The 19,585-nt window shown below is 46.8% G+C and overlaps 1 protein-coding gene across 2 annotated transcripts in view; it reads right to left on the bottom strand.

Moving 5' to 3' along the window:
* LOC139155624 (uridine-cytidine kinase-like 1) overlaps positions 1–19,585 on the bottom strand; it is a 74,588-nt gene that overhangs the window by 20,994 nt on the left and 34,009 nt on the right. Inside the window, exons 6-8 of one of the 2 annotated variants that reach the window (XM_070730828.1) lie at positions 17,904–18,093; positions 12,639–12,700; positions 11,315–11,331 (exon numbers count right to left, since the gene is read on the bottom strand). In XM_070730828.1, the coding sequence (XP_070586929.1) occupies positions 11,315–11,331; positions 12,639–12,700; positions 17,904–18,093 (269 nt within the window). Of the gene's footprint in view, positions 1–602; positions 623–11,314; positions 11,332–12,638; positions 12,701–17,903; positions 18,094–19,585 lie in introns of both variants that reach the window. The other variant, XM_070730827.1, reaches the window with a different exon arrangement.

Here is a 19,585-nt window from a genome sequence, read left to right as displayed (position 1 = left end):
GTGCATCTGGTGCATGTGTTGGCACAAGATTCGTCTTCCTGTGCATGCGCAGAAGCCAAATCTCACATAAAGATGTTCCCGCATGTGAGATTTCATGGATTTCTTTGCTTTCGCAAATGCGTAGAAGCAAAAAAAGGCCATAAACCGGCAAAATATCGCATGCGTGAGCCTCCTCGTGCGAGATTTCGCTTCCTGAGCATGCACAGAAGCAGAATCTCATGCGGGCGCACATATGCATGCGTCAGGAATACGGAGATGTGGCCGCATCTCAATTTCCGCTACCGGAACGGCGATCCAGAACTTTATCTGGACTTCAACTCCCAGGCCAAATACTGCTCCAGAAGTTGGGTCCATTCCTTGGAACGCTACTCCAAAGGTTCTCCTAATGATGCCATCGTTGGCAGGTCTACTTTGTCGAGGGGAGAGGACCAAAGATGTGCAACTCTTGGGTTTGCTAAGAGAAGCCAACACTTAAAACCACACCAGCTGGGTTAGAGGAAGGGCAAGCTGACCCACACACACCACAGGGGTCCTTCCCATGCATCTTGGAGCTCACACAATTTAGTACTCAAATCAAACCAGGATGCCAATTGGTTCCTCACATATCCCAGCGCAGCTTCCTCTGTCCATCAGGTGGGAGGTTGAGATATTTGGGGTGAAACCAGGTAGGAAAACCGACAGAGCAGAGCCCAGCCCGGAGAATTGAAGGTTTAGAGGGGAGGGGGGGAGAGAGAGAGAGAGAAATCAAAAGTCAAATGAGAAAACTCCCAACAAATTATGAGAACTGGCTTCCAAGGCAGGTAGAAACATAGGTATTGTGAAGGTTCTATCACCCCCCCCCCCATCATCATCGAAGTCCTCCTGAGATGTCCAGGGTTCAAATTTCTGGCGTGAAAGCTAGACAAGACAAGGAAGGAAGGATTTGCCCTGCCGAATTTCTATGGAGATTCTTGGTCATCCAGGTTATGGATGCTTTTTATTTTTTTTCAAAAAGCAACCGGTGAAGGCATGCAGCCCTCCTTCAGTGGGTCGCCCTCGGGGGAAGGCACTGCATGCCATGATTGTCACGTCAGAATGAAATGACAGAGAGAATGTTTTCTCGATGGGAGGACAACCTCGAATGGATCCAGGTCTCTCCTATTTATTGTGTATTCACAGTTCTGACATGTGGTACAGAATAACCAATTCGCGAACATCACATACATTAAACCAGCACCATATCAGGCAAACTTCTCTTATGGCTTCTCTATGGATAATTAACGGAAGCTACAATCTTTGCCCCTTTCCTGGAATGTGTTTTTACTGGTGATTAACAAAGGAATGTGTAAGGCATATACAGTCATACCTCGTCTTACGAACCTAATTGGTTCCAGGGGGAGGTTCGTAAGACGAAAGGTTCGTAAGACGAAACATTGTTTCCCATAGGAAACAATGTAAAGTCAATTAATCCGTGCAACCCCCCCCCAAAAAACCCGCAAAAAAACGCTGCCGCACGGCTGTCACCTTTTAAAACAGCCTGGGGGCTTCTCAGCGACCTCCCGAACGCCGAACACCAAACCCGAACTTCCGGGTTCAGCGTTCGGGAGGCCACCGAGAAGCCCCCAGGCTGTTTTAAAAGGTGACAGCCGGGCGGCGGGGCTTCCCAGCAGCCTCCGAACACCGAACGCGGAAGATCGGGTTTGGCGTTCGGCTTCGGGAGGCTGCTGGAAAGCCGCCTGGCTGTTTTTAAAGGTGACCGCCGGGCTGGAGGGCTTCCCAGCACCCCCCCGAACCCAGAAGTTCGGCAAAAGTTCGGGGTTCGGGAGGTTGCTGGGAAGACCCCCAGCCCGGCGGTCACCTTTTAAAACAGCCGGCCGGCTTTCCAGGAGCCTCCCGAAGCCGAACGCCAAACCCGAACTTCCGCGTTCGGAGGCTCCTGGAAAGACGCGCGGCTGTTTTAAAAGGTGACCGCCGGGCTGGGGGGCTTCCCAGCAACCCCCCGAACCCCGAACCCGGAAGTTCAGCAAAAGTTCAAGGTTCGGGAGGTTGCTGGGAAGCCCCCCAGCCCGGCTGTCACCTTTTAAAACAGCCGTGCATCTTTCCAGGAGCCTCTGAACGCCGAACGCGGAAGTTCGGGTTTGGCGTTCGGCTTCGGAAGGCTCCTGGAAAGACGCACGGCTGTTTTAAAAGGTCGCAGCCGGGCTGAGGGGCTTCCCAGCAGCCTCCCGAACCGAACCCGGGGTTCAGAAAAATTTTGCCTCTTCTTAGGAACTTTTTTCGAGTTACGAACCGGCGTTCGGGAGGCTGCTGGGAAGCCCCCCGGCTGTTTTAAAAGGTGACAGCCGGGCAGCGGGGCTTCCCAGCAGCCTCCGAATGCCGGTTCGTAACTCGAAAAAAGTTCCTAAGAAGAGGCAAAATTTTTCTGAACCCCGGGTTCGTATCACGAGTTGTTCGTAAGACGAGGGGTTCGTATCTTGAGGTACCACTGTATTTCCTTATCATGATTCTGCAGGATGCTTGCTCAGCCTGGATTTTGGTGCTTGCCTTTCCATAGAGGAGAAATAAAGATCTTATTCAGCACATAATTTAGGCCTATAACATCACTCTCCAGTAATATTTTATTTCCAAATTTCAGTGCTTAAAATCTATGATTACAACAAACCGGGCTTCCTTCGTTTGAAGATGTTTTGCTTCTTACTTGAGAAGCTTCTTCCACTCTGGAAAACTGAACGAAAGAACAGAGTGGAAGAAGCTTCTCTGAATGAGAAGCGAAACGTCTTCAAGGAAAAACGAAGTCCAATTTGCCTTTTGAGTGGAAAAAAAGCATGTTTGGGAGCTTCCCATCCAAAATTAATAAATAAATACTATGGGGTTTTTAGTTGTAATTTTATATAGATTTCTAACATGTGTATATTACGTGTAAGCTGCCCAGAGTCTCAAGAGAAGGTATTAATTGAATTAATATTAATTTAATTAATATTAATTGAATTAATATCTTATTTTGATTAATATATTGCTTTGCATATTTACATATTTGCTTACTTTTCCACGAACTTAGATTCTTATTTTTTGAGCTGTCTTTCTGTATAATTTCTATTCTTTTATCCTATCCCCGACCGAAATTCTGAATGAGAAGGGGATGTAAATATCCCAAATGTATGTTTTTTTGTTTTTCTTTTCCGCTATTTTTGCTTTTTCTTTCTCTGTTTTGTTCTTCACTGCTAGTAGTCATTATGTCTGTACAAATTTATGGAAAGTTTAATGTTGTTGCTATTGTTTTGTGTTTTGTTTTTAAAATTATTTTTTTAAAAAAGAAAGAAATTGAATTAATAAATAATAAACTAAGTACAGTGGGTGGACAAAAAATTGAAAACACTTGGCTTTTTGGCATCATAATGTTTGAACATGTTCAAATCATTCAAAACTTGACATATTTTAATGTTTGTTTTTTAATTCTGTTATTTGATATGTTTTTTTAAACTACCTTTTTTTAACAGAAATTTAAGGAAATTGGTTATAACCTTCTAGAAATGGCAGAGCTCTCAGACTTTCAAAGAGGCCAAATTGTTGGTGCTCGAATGGCAGGCGCTAATGTAACAGAAAGTGCCCGAAGGTTTGGCGTTTCAAGAGGTCATGTCTCAAAAGTCATGACTGCTTTTGAAAGAGAAGGGAAAAGGTCCTCAGCCAAGCACAGGTCTGGTCGAAAGTCGAAGTTGTCTGAGAGAGACCGTCGGACTCTAAAGCAAATTGTTAGAGCGGATCGCAAGACCGCAGCTCCTAAAATCACTGCAGAGCTCAATAGACACGTACAGAACCCAGTTTCCACAAAAACTGTTCGAAGGGAGCTTCACAAATCTGGATTCCAAATCTGGATTTTCAAGGTGTTTTCATTTTTTTGTCCACCCCCTGTAAATAAATAATAAATAAGTCTTCGGAGAGGGGCGGCATACAAATGTAATAAATTGAATTGAATTGAATTGAATTAAATAAAAAATATTTGTGACTGAGAGCGGAAAATGCTTCGGATAAGAATTTTCTATCCTGAGGAACTTTAGGAAGACAGCCAAACTTTCAGAAGCATCATCCACGGAGCCAAAAAATCAAATATAGTTAGTCCTCGATGTAGGGCCACAAATGAGTCCAAAATTTCCACAGCTAAGTGAGCTGTACTTAATTTTTACGCCTTTTTGCCACAGTTCCGCGAATTGCTGCCGTCGTTAAGCAAAACATGTGGCGGTGAAACAAATCTCGCTTCCTCCACCCTGTTGCTTGTCAGAAACTGGCTGGGAAGGTTCACAAAAAAGTGAGGCCGATTCACTTAACAACGGTTAAGGCAACGATTCACTTAACGACCATCGCAAGAAAAGTCGTAAAATGGAACAATCTCACTTTAACCCATATTTCACTCAGCGACATAAATTTTGGGCTCTGTTAGGGTCGTAACTTGAGGGCTCACGTGTCATTAAAAAAACCCCACTTTTTAATGACACGTGAAGGAGAGGTAGCAGGTCTCATCACCACCTACTCTGCCTCTATTTGGTGGTGGAAAATTCTGGTCATTCGGTTCCTGTGGGGGTTTTTTGGTTTTTTTTCCATTCATTCCTTTCCGCTTTTAAGTTTCTGTCAGAAGCCTCCATTTTGAAAACCGGCAGTTGGCTCCTCCTTCCTCAGCTTCCCTTTCAGGAGAACAAAGTTTGAATTGGAAAGTGCAAGCAAAGAGAGAAACGGAAGAAAAGGAGGGGGGAAGAAGGGGGGAACGAAGAAAAGGAGATAAAACGACACCAACCGACCGACCGAGGCATTTCAAGCTAAGACAGAAGCTGTCCCATTTTTTTGAACCAGGGCAATAGTTTTGTTTTGATTGTTCGTTATGAAATTTATTTATTATAAAATTTATTTATTATGACATTTATGAAATTTATTTATTTATTATGACTTTGTTTATGACAACTATTTGTTGCACAGCTCACATCGGAGGATTCTGGAGGGCTGACAACATTAAAGCACTAAAAACATTAAAAGCATTAAAAAAAACCATTAAAACCAGCAATCCTAGAAACACAGCCGATAAAATCATCAACTATTAAAATATTTCAAACCGTTCAAGGCCGTACGGCAAGAGACAGGGGACCCCCAAGAAAATCTATTTCTAGAAGGGTTTTTTCTTTTTCCTCTTTGTCTTTCCTTCCCTCTTTTTTCCTTCCTTCCCCTTTCCTTTTTCTTTCTTCTTTTTCTTTCTTTCCTTTCTCTATCCCTTATTTTTCTCTCTCCTTTCTTTTCCTTCCTTCCCACCTCTACCCACTTTTCCTTCCTTCCTATCTTTCCTTCCTTCCTTGCTTTTCTTTCCCTCTCCCTCACCTGCAACTTTTCCCCCTTCCTTTCTTTTTCTTCCTTCCCTCCCCCTGCCTATCTTCATTCCCTCCCTTTTCTCTTTCTTTCTCTCTCTTTCTTTCTCCCTTCCTCCGTCCCTTTCTCCCTCCCTTCCCATCTTTCCTTCCTTTCTCTCCTTCCTTCCCTCCCTATAATTTCTTTCTCTCATCTCCCTCCCTCACTCCCACCAACCGGCCCTTTGTCTTTCTTTCTTTCTTTCTTCTTTCTTTCTCTTGCCTTTTTTCCTTCCTTCCATCCTTCCTTTTCTTTCTCGCTTTCTCTTTCTTTCTTTTCTTTCTTTCTTTCTCTTGCCTTTTTTCCTTCCATCCTTTCTTCCTTTTCTTTCTCGCTTTCTCTTTCTTTCTTCTTTTCTTTCCTTTCTCTTTCCTTTTCCTTCCTTCCTTCCTTTTCTTTCTCTTTCTCTCTTTCTCTTTCTTTCCTTTTCTTTCTTTCTTCTTTTCTTTCCTTTCTTTCTTTCCTTTTCCTTCCTTCCTTCTTTTCTTTCTTCTTCCTTCTCCTCTTCTGCCTTCCCTCCCTCCTCATTATAACACTGACTAGACTGAGCTACAGGAATCAAAGATTCATCATTGTCAGATCTCAGCTGCCAACTAGGATGCTTTTCCTTTGCAATTAAATGATCAAAGGCCTCGCAGAATGAAATAAGATCAAAGAGAGGTCTCTTTCATTTGTAGGTCACCTCCTGGTGATTTTATGACATGACTCTTCAAGGCAGCAATGCAAAATACATTGCCAATGCCTGTTTTACAAGCCCGTCCTCAATTGCCCAGCCCAGCTGAACCTACAGCTGCAAAATTTCCTTGTGGTCTCCTATCCAAGTTCTAACGAAGGTCAGTCCTAGGTTGACTCCCTCTTCTTTGTGGCAACCCCTGAGATATTGGAACGCTGCTATCCTTCTTTTCATAAGACTAGACATGGTTGGACTAGAAGACCTCCAAGGTCCCTTCCAACTCTGTTCTTCCGTTAACTATGGTTATAACTTAGAAATTGCGGGTTGCGAGTCTCTCTTGCTGAAGTTGGACTTAGGGGTTCAGGTGGGCTTATTTCTCACGTACCTGCCTCCCAGCTGCGTGTCAAAAGCCCTGCCTGTGCTACTCGAGGAGGTAGCCGGGTTGGCGGTGGAGTTCCCCGGACTCATTGTCCTGGGGGACTTCAACCTGCCGTCACTCGGCGAAACCTCTGGGTTGGCACAGGAGTTCATGGCCACCATGACAGCCATGGACCTGACTCAAGTAGTACAGGGTCCGACTCACGAGGGAGGGCACGCACCTGACATGGTATTCCTTTCCGAGCAATTGAGTAATGGTCTGAGACTAAGGGGCTTAGAAGCATTGCCTTTGTCATGGTCAGACCATTTTCTACTACGGCTTGACTTCCTGGCTCCAATCCTTCCCTGCAGGGAGGCGGAACCAATGAAGATGTTCCGCCCCAGACGCCTGATGGACCCAGAGGGCTTTCAGACGGCGCTTGGGGTTATTCCAGAGGCACTCATCTACAGTTCGGCAGAGTCTCTTGCGGAGGCCTGGAATACGGCTGCTGCGGAGGCTCTTGACTGGATTGCGCCTTTGCGACCTCTCCGTGGCGCTAGACCCCGTAGAGCCCCATGGTTCAACGAGGAGCTCCGGGAGTTGAAACGCCAAAAGAGACGTCTAGAGAAGCGATGGAGGAAGAGTAGGTCTGAATCTGATCGAACACTTGTAAGAGCTTTTATTAAGACTTACAAAGTGGCGCTCAAGGCGGCAAGATGCGCATACCATGCCGCCTTGATTGCATCAGCGGAATCCCGCCCGGCCGCTCTGTTTAGGGTGACCCGCTGCCTTCTTAACCAGGGGGGAGTTGGGGAGCCCTTGCAGAGTAGTGCCGAGGAGTTTAACACGTTTTTCGCTGATAAAGTCGCTCAGATCCGGGCCGACCTCGACTCCAATTGTAAAACAGAGTCGACTGACAACGAGTCAGTCGAGGTGACTGGGGCACGTACTTGTCCACCTGTCTGGGAAGAGTTTGATCTGGTGACACCTGATGAAGTGGACAAGGCCATTGGAGCTGTGAGTTCCGCCACCTGTTTACTGGATCCGTGTCCCTCCTGGTTGGTCTCGGCCAGCAGGGAGGTGACACGGAGCTGGGCCCAGGAGATTACCAACGCTTCCTTGGGGAGGGGAGTTTTTCCATCACTCTATAAAGAAGCGCTTGTGCGCCCCCTCCTCAAGAAGCCCTCCCTGGACCCAGCCGTACTTAACAACTATCGTCCAGTCTCCAACCTTCCCTTTATGGGGAAGGTTGTCGAGAAGGTGGTGGCACTCCAGCTCCAGCAGTCCTTGGAAGAAGCTGATTATCTAGGTCCCCAGCAGTCGGGTTTCAGGCCCGGTTACAGCACGGAAACTGCTTTGGTCGCGTTGATGCATGATCTCTGGCGGGCCCGGGACAGGGGTTTATCCTCTGTCCTGGTGCTCCTCGATCTCTCAGCGGCTTTCGATACCATCGACCATGGTATCCTTCTGCACCGGTTGGAGGGGCTGGGGGTGGGAGGCACTGTTCTTCAGTGGTTCTCCTCCTACCTCTCTGGCCGGTCGCAGTCGGTGTTAGTGGGGGGTCAGAGGTCGGCTCCGAGGTCTCTCCCTTGTGGGGTGCCTCAGGGGTCGGTCCTCTCCCCCTTGCTATTTAACATCTACATGAAACCGCTGGGTGAGATCATCCAAGGACATGGGGTGAGGTATCATCAATATGCCGATGATACCCAGCTTTACATCTCCACCCCATGCCCAGTCAACGAAGCGGTGGAAGTGATGTGCCGGTGCCTGGAGGCTGTTGGGACCTGGATGGGTGTCAACAGACTCAAGCTCAACCCGGATAAGACGGAGTGGCTGTGGGTTTTGCCTCCCAAGGACAATTCCATCTGTCCGTCCATTACCCTGGGGGGGGAATTATTGACCCCCTCAGAGAGGGTCCGCAACTTGGGCGTCCTCCTCGATCCACAGCTCACATTAGAAAACCATCTCTCAGCTGTGGCGAGGGGGGCGTTTGCCCAGGTTCGCCTGGTGCACCAGTTGCGGCCCTATCTGGACCGGTACTCATTGCTCACAGTCACTCATGCCCTCATCACCTCGAGGTTTGACTACTGTAATGCTCTCTACATGGGGCTACCTCTGAAAAGTGTTCGGAAACTTCAGATCGTGTAGAATGCAGCTGCGAGAGCAGTCATGGGCTTACCTAGGTATGCCCATGTTTCACCATCACTCCGCAGTGTGCATTGGCTGCCGATCAATTTCCGGTCACAATTCAAAGTGTTGGTTATGACCTTTAAAGCCCTTCATGGCATTGGACCAGAATACCTCCGAGACCGCCTTCTGCCGCACGAATCCCAGCGACCGATTAGGTCCCACAGAGTGGGCCTTCTCCGGGTCCCGTCAACTAAACAATGTCGGTTGGCGGGCCCCAGGGGAAGAGCCTTCTCTGTGGCGGCCCCGGCTCTCTGGAACCAACTCCCCCCGGAGATTAGAACTGCCCCTACTCTCCCTGCCTTCCGTAAAGTTCTTAAAACCCACCTTTGTTGTCAGGCATGGGGGAACTGAAACACCTCCCCCGGCCACGTACAATTTATGTATGGTATGTTTGTGTGTGTGCTTGTTAATATAGTGGGGTTCTTTTTTAAACTATTTTAAATACTTAAATTTATTGAATTTATTTGGATTTGTACGATTGTTTATATTTTTGTTGTGAGCCGCCCCGAGTTCGCGGAGAGGGGCGGCATACAAATCTAAATAATAAATAAATAAAATAAATAACTCAAGGACTACCTACAAGCAGCAAACTAGGAGAAAGAAAAAGCGGATTTACTGCAATTTGAGCCTGTGGATTAAAGCAACTTTTTATCTTCTGAAAAGGCGCTTTCTGTGATTCCTAGTCTGCACTGGGGGTTGTGTATGTGGGATTACAAATTCAACCTCAAAATGTAAAATTTCAGTTTTTCTTTCAATCCAAGTAGAGGTTGGCAACGGGATCTCCACAAGAATCCTAAACCTCCTGATACCCCTAAAGGATCTCCTGACAGCTACAATCAATTTAAAATTGAAAACAGAAGAGAAAAAAATATTTTTCAACCTTTTTTTTAACCTCCGACAACAAAGTAAAGACCAAATAAGCTGAATTTAAAACTTAACCAAATTGGTTTTTATTTTATTGTTTCAACATAAATCAAGAGGAAGATATACACAACAGAAATTCTGATCAAAACTGACACAATCTCTGTCTGAGTTCAATCCATCCGATAATTACTGACAATATACTGTACAGTGGAACCCCGACATAAGAGCTGCTCTACTTAAGAGCAACTCGAGATAAGAGCTGGGAGGGGAGAGATATTTTTGTTCTACTTACAAGCCCAAATTCGAGATACAAGCGCCAAGGAGCTGTCTCCTGAAGCCGAACGCTAACTTCCGCGTTCGGCTTCAGGAGACAGCTGCGAAGCGGCGCGCGTGTTTTAAAAGGTTGCAGCCGGCCTGGGGGGGCTCGGGGGTGCTTGCAGCCAGCCTGGGGGGCTTGCCAGCACCCCCCCGAGCCCCCCAGGCCGGCTGCAACCTTTTAAAACACGCGCGCGGCTTCGCAGCTGTCTCCTGAAGCTGAACGCGGAAGTTAGCTCTTTTTCTTTCTCTCTTTTACCTTCCCTTCCTCTATTTCTTCTTTTCTTTCTCCTTCCCACCTTCTTCCCTCCCTCCCTCCCTCCCTTCACTCATTCCTCTCTTACTCTCCCCTTTCATAAGTTTCCTTGCTTCCTTCCTCTGTTCCTGTCCCTTCCCTCTTTCCTTCCTTCCTTCCCACCCTCCGTCCATTCATTTATCCCATTCCTCTCTTGATCGCTTAAAGCCGGTCCCTGGTGCAAAAAGGGTTGGGGACCTCTGTCCTACAGGATTGGGTGGCAGAGAAGTTGAACATATGTAAATTTAAAAGTTTAAGAAAGTTTACAAGTTAAGTGAAAGAAACTTCATTATTCATTTATATGTACATGTACATTTCTTCATTAAAAACTTGTCTTTCTGCATAATTTAGACTAACTTTGTGAGTTTTTTGAGGGCTGGAACCAATTAAAATTATTTACATTAATTCCTATGGGGAAAAGTCGTTCGAGATAAGAGCTGCTCGACTTAAGAGCCCAGGTCAGGAACGAATTAAACTCGTATCTCGAGGTACCACTGTACTAATAACATAACTCACAAATATCTTTTATCCACAAAATTAATAAACATAACCAAACTAAGTTGTCACAATACATATTCCTGCTAGCATGCAGGTACTACCCTCCCCTTCTTTTCTTATCTCATCTAAATTCTTTACTATAATACCTATCTATCAATGCATATAGCAAAGCTCTACTCTATTCTTAAACTACTATATTTTATAGATATAAGACTATGTAAATATGAATATTGAGCACAAATAATTATCTATAGATAAATGTTTGAAATGAATATACAACAATATATATATGCTACTGTATAAAAAGATTGCTTGCCTCATACCCCTCCTATCTTTCTTTTTCTACCCCCATCCCCTTTCTTAATAAATTAATAAAGTATATTTTAAAAAAAATAAAAATAAATAAAACTTAACCAAAAGGGTTTTTTAAAACTTAACCAAAAGGGGTTTTTTTATTTAAAAGGCCAATATGGATCCATGATTTGAGGACTTATTTATCGTCAAAAGTGTAAGGGAAATATTTCTTTTTATACAGTTTGCTAGATTGCAGAATCCAGGTATTCCCAGGTATGCCCATGTCTCTCCAACACTCCCTGGGCTGCATTGGCTGCCGATTGGCTTCCAAGCACAATTGAAAGTGTTGGTTATGCCCTATAAAGACCAAATTGAGTCGGCCTCTTGTCGTGCTTCAAATGCCTCGAGGCTGATGGAGAAGGGAGGAGAGATGGCAAGGGAGAAAGTAGGCCCCCATCCTTACCTGACGCTGAGTTCACGCTGCGGGGACAACACAACAAAGACAGTGAAATCAGTGATTAAAACACCAGCAGGGAAACAAAGCCGGGAAAGAAATTATTATTATTATTAAAATCAAAACAAAACAGGAATAGGTCTTCCATATTCACTGCCCTGTAAAAGTTATGTTTTAGTCTTTTTTTCCTTAAATCCTAAGATTTTTATTAATATTGCTTCTTCATTGCTTATTTGACCCCTATGACAATCATTAAGTGTCGTACCACGATTCTTGACAAATGTATACAGTATTTTATTTATGTACGTTGAGAGCATATGCACCAAGACAAATTCCTTGTGTGTCCAATCACACTTGGCCAATAAAATCCTATTCTATTCTATTCTATTCTATTCTAAAGGTCCCCATTTTACTCAGAACAGGTTTATGCAATGATTGGGTTCATTGTTGGATTCAAATGCTTGCCATTTGTTTGTTTGTATCCTGTTTTATTTTATTTTTTAATAAGTAACTCGAAACAGAATACCCTACGAAAGCAGACTATCAATCTTAGGTCTAGAAAGCTTAGAACTACGTCGCCTAAAACACGATCTAAGTATTGCCCACAAGATCATATGCTGCAATGTTCTACCTGTCAATGACTACTTCAACTTCAACCGCAACAACACAAGAGCACGCAACAGATTCAAACTTAATATTAACTGCTCCAAAGTTGACTGTAAAAAATATGACTTCAGCAACCAAGTTGTCGAAGCGTGGAACTCATTACCTGACTCAGTAGTGTCAATCCCTAACCCCCAGCATTTTCCCCTTAGACTATCCACGATTGACCTCTCCAGGTTCCTTAGAGGTCAATAAGGGGCGTGCATAAGTGCACCAGTGTGCCTTCCGTCCCCTGTCCAATTGTCTCTCCTTATCTCATTTATCTTTTCTTCCTTTCAAATATGTTCACCTATACTTTTATATCTTTTCTTCTATTCTTTTCTTTATTTATATTATTACATATCTATTCTCTTCAATGTGTATTATGTATTGGACTAAATAAATAAATAAATAAATAAATAGCAATAGTGTTTAGACTTACATACCGCTTCATAGTGCTTTTACAGCCCTCTCCAAGCGGTTTACAGAGTCAGCAATCTGGGACCCCATTTGACCCACCTTGGAAGGATGGAAGGCTGAGTCAACCTTGAGACGGTTAGTTAACCTTGAACTGCCAGCAGTCGGCAGAATTAGCCTGCAATACCACATTCTAACCACTGCGTCACAGCGAAGAAGAAAACTGGAGACACACCCAATGCAAGGCCTTCCCTGTACATCCATCAGGTCTCACCTCTTCCAGCTGGCTGTGCACATGTTGGACGATCAAGTCGATAGCAATGGTATTTCCACTACCTAAGAAGAAGGAGAAGGAGAGGAAGGAGGGGGAGGAGAAAGAGAAGAGGAAGAAGAGGAAGAAAAAGAAGAAGGAGAAGAAGAAGACGAGGAGGAGGAGGAGAAGAAGACGAAGAAGAAGAAGAGGAGGAGGAGGAGGAGAAGGAGGAGAAGAAGAAGACAAGGAGGAGGAGGAGGAGAAGGAGAAGACGAAGAAGAAGAGGAGGAGGAGGAGGAGGAGAAGAAGGAGGAGAAGAAGACGAGGAGGAGGAGAAGAGGAAGAGGAAGAAAAAGAAGAAGAAGAAAAAGAAGAAGAAGAGGAGGAGGAGGAGGAGACGAAGAAGAAGAGGAGGAGGAGGAGAAGGAGGAGAAGAAGAAGACAAGGAGGAGAAGAAGAAGAAGAGGAGGAGGAGGAGGAGGAGGAGGAGGAGAAGAAGACAAGGAGGAGGAGGAGGAGGAGAAGAGGAAGAAGAGGAAGAGGAAGAAAAAGAAGAAGAAAAAGAAGAAGACGAGGAGGAGGAGGAGGAGAAGAAGACGAAGAAGAAGAAGAGGAGGAGGAGGAGGAGAAGGAGGAGAAGAAGAAGACAAGGAGGAGGAGGAGGAGAAGACGAAGAAGAAGAGGAGGAGGAGGAGAAGGAGGAGGAGAAGGAGAAGAAGAAGAGGAGGAGGAGGAGGAGAAGGAGGAGAAGAAGAGGAAGAGGAAGAAAAAGGAGAAGAAGAAAAAGAAGAAGGGGAGGAGGAGGAGGAGGAGGAGGAGAAGAAGGAGAAGAAGACGAGGAGGAGGAGGAGGAGGAGGAGGAGGAGAAGAAGAAGACGAGGAGGAGGAGGAGAAGAAGACGAAGAAGAGGAGGAGGAGAAGGAGGAGAAGACAAGGAGGAGGAGGAGGAGGAGGAGGAGGAGAAAAAGAAAGAGAGAGAGAAAATGTCATGAATAAAGGAGAATGTTTATAGCTCAGGGCTGAAATGAGGGGTCGTTGATGCTCTTGGTTGAGATCAAACTCCACCCTCTACACACCCTGATGTTTCCATTACCTAGTTGGGTAATGAAATGTCTGCAAGAAGACAACCAAGCTCACAAGGAAATAAATGTCAATTTACTTCCTGTAATGACCTAGGAAATCCCCTAGAGGGCGCAAGCGTCCTACAGATCCCACGTAAGCTGTAACCAAGTCAAAATTAAAACTTAAAACTTAAAACACTTTCTCAAACCAACTTCCTGCTCAACAAGGCCGCAACTACAGGTAAAAAGCTGGAAGCGAAATACCAGTTTTTGGCAAAAACATCATAACGTATTTTGTAAATAAATGAATGCAAAGCTTAGAATGTAAAAAAAAAAAAAACTCTTCTATTGGAAGCAAGAGATGGGTAACCCTACCAAGCATTGTTTAATATAATTTGGTTTGCGATGGAAATATTTTTTTTAAAAAATTACATCCTTGAATTTGCTAATTTGCAAATTGCAGGGCAGGCTGGAGTGGCCCATTGGCTGCTGTCAGCACAACATGGACAATAGAACCACCCGATTCAGTGGCACTCTGCCTTAATTTTCCACAGACCAAATCCTTCCAAGTATTCTTTTTTTTTTTTGCCAGGTGGCTGGGACTGTATCCCAAACACTTTCAGAAAGAGAAAAATCAGAGCAATTTAATGATGATGATGATGATGATGATGATGATGATGATGATGATAATAATAATGTGTTTGTTTATGTTTATGTTTATTAGATTTGTTTGCCGCCCCTTTCCGTAGACAAAAACAGTTCATGACAAATCTAATAATTTACAATTTAAGATACAGTGGTACCTCAAGATACGAACCCCTCGTCTTACGAACAACCCGAGATACGAACCCGGGGTTCAGAAAATTTTTGCCTCTTCTTACGAACTTTTTTCGTCTTACGAACGCCAAACCCGAACTTCCGGGTTCGGCATTCCGGAGGCTGCTGGGAAGCCCCGCAGCCCGGCTGTCACCTTTTAAAACAGCCGGGGGGGCTTCCCAGCAGCCTCCCGAAGCCGAACCCGGAAGTTCGGGTTTGGCGTTCGGCTTCAGGAGGCTGCTGGGAAGCTACCCGGCTGTTTTAAAAGGTGACAGCCGGGCGGTGGGGCTTCTCGGCGGCGGGCAGGTTGGTAAGACGGAAAACGTTCGGGAGGCCGCTTTGGTTTTTTGGCTGGGAGGGAGGGCAGGAGGTCCGGCGCTGGGCGAGGGAGTCAGGAAGGTCCTCTTGCTCCTCCCCTCAGCGAAAAACACAAAGACGGTCTGCCACCGCATGACAGGCAGGGCGGGAGCAGCATGGAGCAAAGGGAGTCTGAAACCGCCAGCGGCTTCAGCTTTCCATTGCTCCGCGGCGCGGCGGCAGACCGCCTTTGTATTTTTGGCTGGGGGGGAAGCAGGAGGCGCAGGATCGGTCCGGCGGCGGGGGCGCGGGGAGAGAGCGAGTCTGCATCATGGGGCGGGCGGGGCGGCGGGCGAGGAGGCGTGACCGAGCGGGCCCCGGCTCAGGCTCCGGCTAGGACGGGGTGGGCAGCGGCTGGGCACAGCGGCGAGGGTGCGTCCGACTCGGGGTTGGCGGTGCCCGACGCAGCGGGGAACATCAGCATGGGAGGCAGGAGAGGACCAGGCAACCGGAGCGGCGTCGCCGCGCTCCCCGGCTTGGCTTCCCTGGACGCCGCAGGCAACGCGCGCTGCGATCTTCCCGGGCCGGCCAGGCTCAGTGACAGAAGGCGGTGCCTGGCCCGGGAGGCTCGGCCGAAAGGGGGCCGGGGCTTGATCCGCTGAGCCTGGTCGGCCGCGAAGATCGCAGCGCGCGTTGCCTGCGGCGGCGAGGGAAGCCAAGCCGGGAGCGGCGGGCAACGTTGCTCCCGATTGCCTGGTCCTCTCCTGCCTCCCACGCTGATGTTCCCCACTGCGTCGGGCGCCGCCAGCCCCGAGTCTGACGCACCCTTGGCCGCTGCACCCAGCCGCTGCCCGCCCCGTCCTAGCTGGAGCCTGAGCCGGGCCCGCTCGGTCACGCCTCCTCGCCCGCCGCCCGCCCGCCCAGGATGCAGACCTGAAAAACGTGGAGGCTTTCGGCTTCTGGGTGGATGGGAGGAGCTAAGCGGCCGGAGGAATCAATGCCGCTGGGCTAGCAACATCTCCCCAATGTAAAAAGCCGCTGGGCTGGCTTAGCTCCTCCTGTCCAGCCCGAAGCCGAAAGAAAAACGCGGAGGCTGCAGGAGTCGGGATGTGTGGAAGAAGTCCGCGGGAGAACTGGGGGGACCCCAGCCCACGCCTGCTGCTTGCTCTCCCAGAAAGACCCCAGGCCACACCATCGGGAGCTTCCCAGCCGGGTCCCTTCCACGGGGCAGTGGCCACGGCTCCCCCCAATTCTCCCGCTGACCCTTTCCACACACGCACACCATCCCCAGCCTCCGTGCCACCGGTTGGCTGTCATCTTCTAAAGAAGCAAGAAGAGGAGGAGGAGCTGGCCGGCGGCGCGGAGAATGTGGCCCGGAGGCTGGGAGGGAGGCGGAATACAGGAGGAGGAGGAGGAGGGAGGGCCAGGAGGGAGAGGGGGAAGGAGGGAGGGAGGAAATCAGAGAAGACGCACGTACAAACCACCCGTGCGTTTCCCTCCCTTCCCTTCCAGTCATTGCAAGCCGGACAGTAACTGTTGACTTTTCTGTTAATCCACCCACGAGGCTCCCTCCGGGCAGCCTGCGCTGTCTCCCCCATCTCCCCCCCTCCACCCACACCCGAAAAAAAATCCGAATGCCGGCAGAAATGAGGCAAAAGGGGTGAATTTTGGGCTTGCACGCATTAATCGCTTTTCCATTGATTCCTATGGGGAAACTTTGTTTCGCCTTACGAACTTTTCACCTTACGAACCTCCTCCTGCCACCAATTAAGTTCGTATCATGAGGTATTACTGTATTTAAAAACCCCATTATTAAGCAGACATACGTGCAAGCATAAAATACATAAATTGTATAGGCCCAGGGGAGATATTTCAGTTCCCCCATGCCTGACGACAAAGGTGGGTTTTAAGGACTTTACGAAAAGCAAGGAGGGTAGGGGCAGTTCTAATCTCTGGGGGGAGCTGGTTCCAGAGAGTCGGGGCCACCACAGAGAAGGCTCTTCCCCTGGGGCCCGCCAACCGACATAATAATAATAATAATAATAATAATAATAATAATAACAACAACAACAGAGTTCCATGGAGAAGGGCAGCATACAAATCTAATAAATAAATAAATAAATAAATAAATAAATAAATAAAATAAGAGTTGGAAGGGACCTTGAAGGTCTTCTAGTCCAACCCCCTGCTTAGACAGGAAACCCTGCATTACTTCAGACAGATGGTTATTCAACATCTTCTTAAAAACTTCCAGTTCAGTGTTGGGGCATTCACAACTTCTGGAGGGAAGCTGTTCCACTGGTTAATTGTTCTAACTCTCTGGAAATTTCCCCTTAGCAATAACATTTAGACTTATATACCGCTTCACAGAGCTTCACAGCCTTCTCTAAGCGGTTTGCAGAGAATAAGCCTCTTGCCCCCAACAATCTGGGTCATCATTTTACCGACCTTGGAAGGCTGAAGGCTGAGTCAACCTTGAGCTACTGAGATTCGATCTGCCAAACGGCTGGCAGCCGGCTATCAGCAGAAGTAGCTTGCAGTACTGCACTCTAGCCACTGCACCACCGAGGCTCTTAGTTCTAAGTTGCTTCTCTCCTTGTTTAGTTTCCACCCATTGCTTCTTGTTCTACCTTCAGGTACTTTGGAAAATAGTTTGACTCCCTCTTCTTTGTGGCAACCCCTGAGATATTGGAAGGCCGCTATCGTGTCTCCCCTGGTCCTTCTTTTCATTAAACTATCCATGCCCAGTTCCTGCAACTGTTCTTCATATGTTTTAGCCTCCAGTCCCCTAATCATCTTTGTTGCTCTTCTCTGCACTCTTTCTAGAATCTCAACACCCTTTTTGCATCGTGGTTACCAAAACCAAATGCAGTATTCCAAGTGTGGCCTCAACAAGGGCCTTATAAAGTGGTATTAACACTTCACGTGATCTTGATTCTATCCCTCTGTTAATGCAGCCTAGAACTGTGTTGGCTTTTTTGGCAGCTGCTGCACACGGCTGGCTCGTATTTCAATGGTTGCCACTAGGATTTGAGCACAATTTGAGCAAGAGATCTGGCCAAGGGTCAGGGGTCCAGCCGGGCCCAATGGTCAATGAAAAGAGGATGCCTACCTCGTGGCACCACAATGTCGGCTACTCGCATGGTGGGCTGGATATACTGGTCGAAGGCCGGTTTGACAAACTTGTTGTACTGTTTGATGACCCCGTCGATCTCTCGGCCTCGCTCGCTGATGTCTCTGCGCAAACGCCGAACCAGACGGATGTCCGAATCGGTGTCCACAAATATTTTCATATCTAGAAGCTGCAGACGGGGAAAAAAACAAGGGGAGTTAAGTGGCATTTGGGTCCGAAAAACAGTTCTCTATGGAGTGGTAGGTCTTTCAACCGTGGGAACTTTAACATGGAACTTCAAGTCCCAGAATTCAGAGTTGGCTGGGGGAATTCTGGGAGTTTAAGTCCGTGCATTTTAAAGCTGCCAAGGTTGAAAGACAATGCCAAGGGATTGGGGGAGGAGGGTTGGACTAGAAATGAGCTCTCTGTTCTCCTACCCAGAGCAAAGAACTTCCAGGGTTGTCATCTGGACCAGTTCCCTGTATCCACCCATCCCCATGGACCAAACTCACTAGGGCTAGGCTGTTGTTATTTGGGAAATGAGGAACAAGGAGCATTAGATGAGCTATCCAGAGTTGGTGAAAGGGAGAGAAAGAGGAGCAAGGGGAAGAAGAAGAGAAGGGGAGAAAGGAAGGAAGAAAGAAAAAGAGGGAGGGAGGAAGAAGAAAGAAAGAAGGGAGGAAAGGAGGGAGGATGGAAGAGGGAGAAGAAAGAAATAAAGAAGAAAAAAGAAAGGAAGGAAGGGGGAGGGAGGGAGAGTGGGGAAAAGGGAGGGAGAAGAAAGAAGAAAGAAAGAAAAAAGGAGGGAGGGAGGAAGAAGAAAGAAGGGGGAAAAGGAGGGAGGATGGAAGTGGGAAGAGAAGAAAGAAAGAAGAAAAAAGAAAGGAAAGAAGGGGGAGGGAGGGAGAGTGGGGAAAAGGGAGGGAGAAGAAAGAAGAAAGAAAGAAAAAGAAAGAAAGAAATAGAGGGAGGGAGGAAGAAGAAAGAAGGGAGGAAAGGAGGGAGGATGGAAGAGGGAAGAGAAGAAAGAAATAAAGAAAAAAGAAAGGAAAGAAGGGGGTGGGAGGGAGGGAGAGTGGGGAAAAGGGATGGAGAAGAAATAAGAAAGAAAAAGAAAGAAAGAAATAGAGGAAGAAGAAAGAAAGAAAGAAATGAGGAAATGATGGAGGAGAAGAGAAATAAAGAAGAAAAAGGAAAGGAAGGAAGGGGGAGGGAGGGAGAGTGGGGAAAAGGGATGGAGAAGAAAGAAAGAAAGAAAGAAAGAAAGGAGGAAAGGAGGGAGGAGAAGAGAAATAACGAAGAAAAAGGAAAGGAAGGAAGGGGGAGGGAGGGAGAGTGGGGAAAAGGGATGGAGAAGAAAGAAGAAAGAAAGAAAAAGAAAGAAAGAAAAGAGGGAGAGAGGGAAGGAAGGAACAAGAGAAAAATGAAGGAAGAAAGAAAGAGAGAAAGGAACGAAGGAAGGGGGAGGGAGGGAGGAAAAGGAAGGAGGAGAAGAAAGAAAAAGAAAAAAGAAGAAAAAAGAAAGAAAGAAAGAAAGAAAGAAAAAGAAAAAGAAGGAAGGAAGGAGGAGGGAGGGAAGGAAGGAACAAGAGAAAAATGAAGGAAGGAATGGGAAGGGAAGAAGTGAGGGAGGAGTAGAAACAAAGAAAAAGAAAGGAGAAAGAAAGAAAGAAAGAGGGAGG

The sequence above is a fragment of the Erythrolamprus reginae genome, unplaced genomic scaffold (genome assembly GCF_031021105.1).
Source record: "Erythrolamprus reginae isolate rEryReg1 unplaced genomic scaffold, rEryReg1.hap1 H_34, whole genome shotgun sequence".
Classification (NCBI taxonomy): domain Eukaryota; kingdom Metazoa; phylum Chordata; class Lepidosauria; order Squamata; family Dipsadidae; genus Erythrolamprus; species Erythrolamprus reginae.
This window is presented reverse-complemented; position numbering and strand designations above follow the sequence as displayed.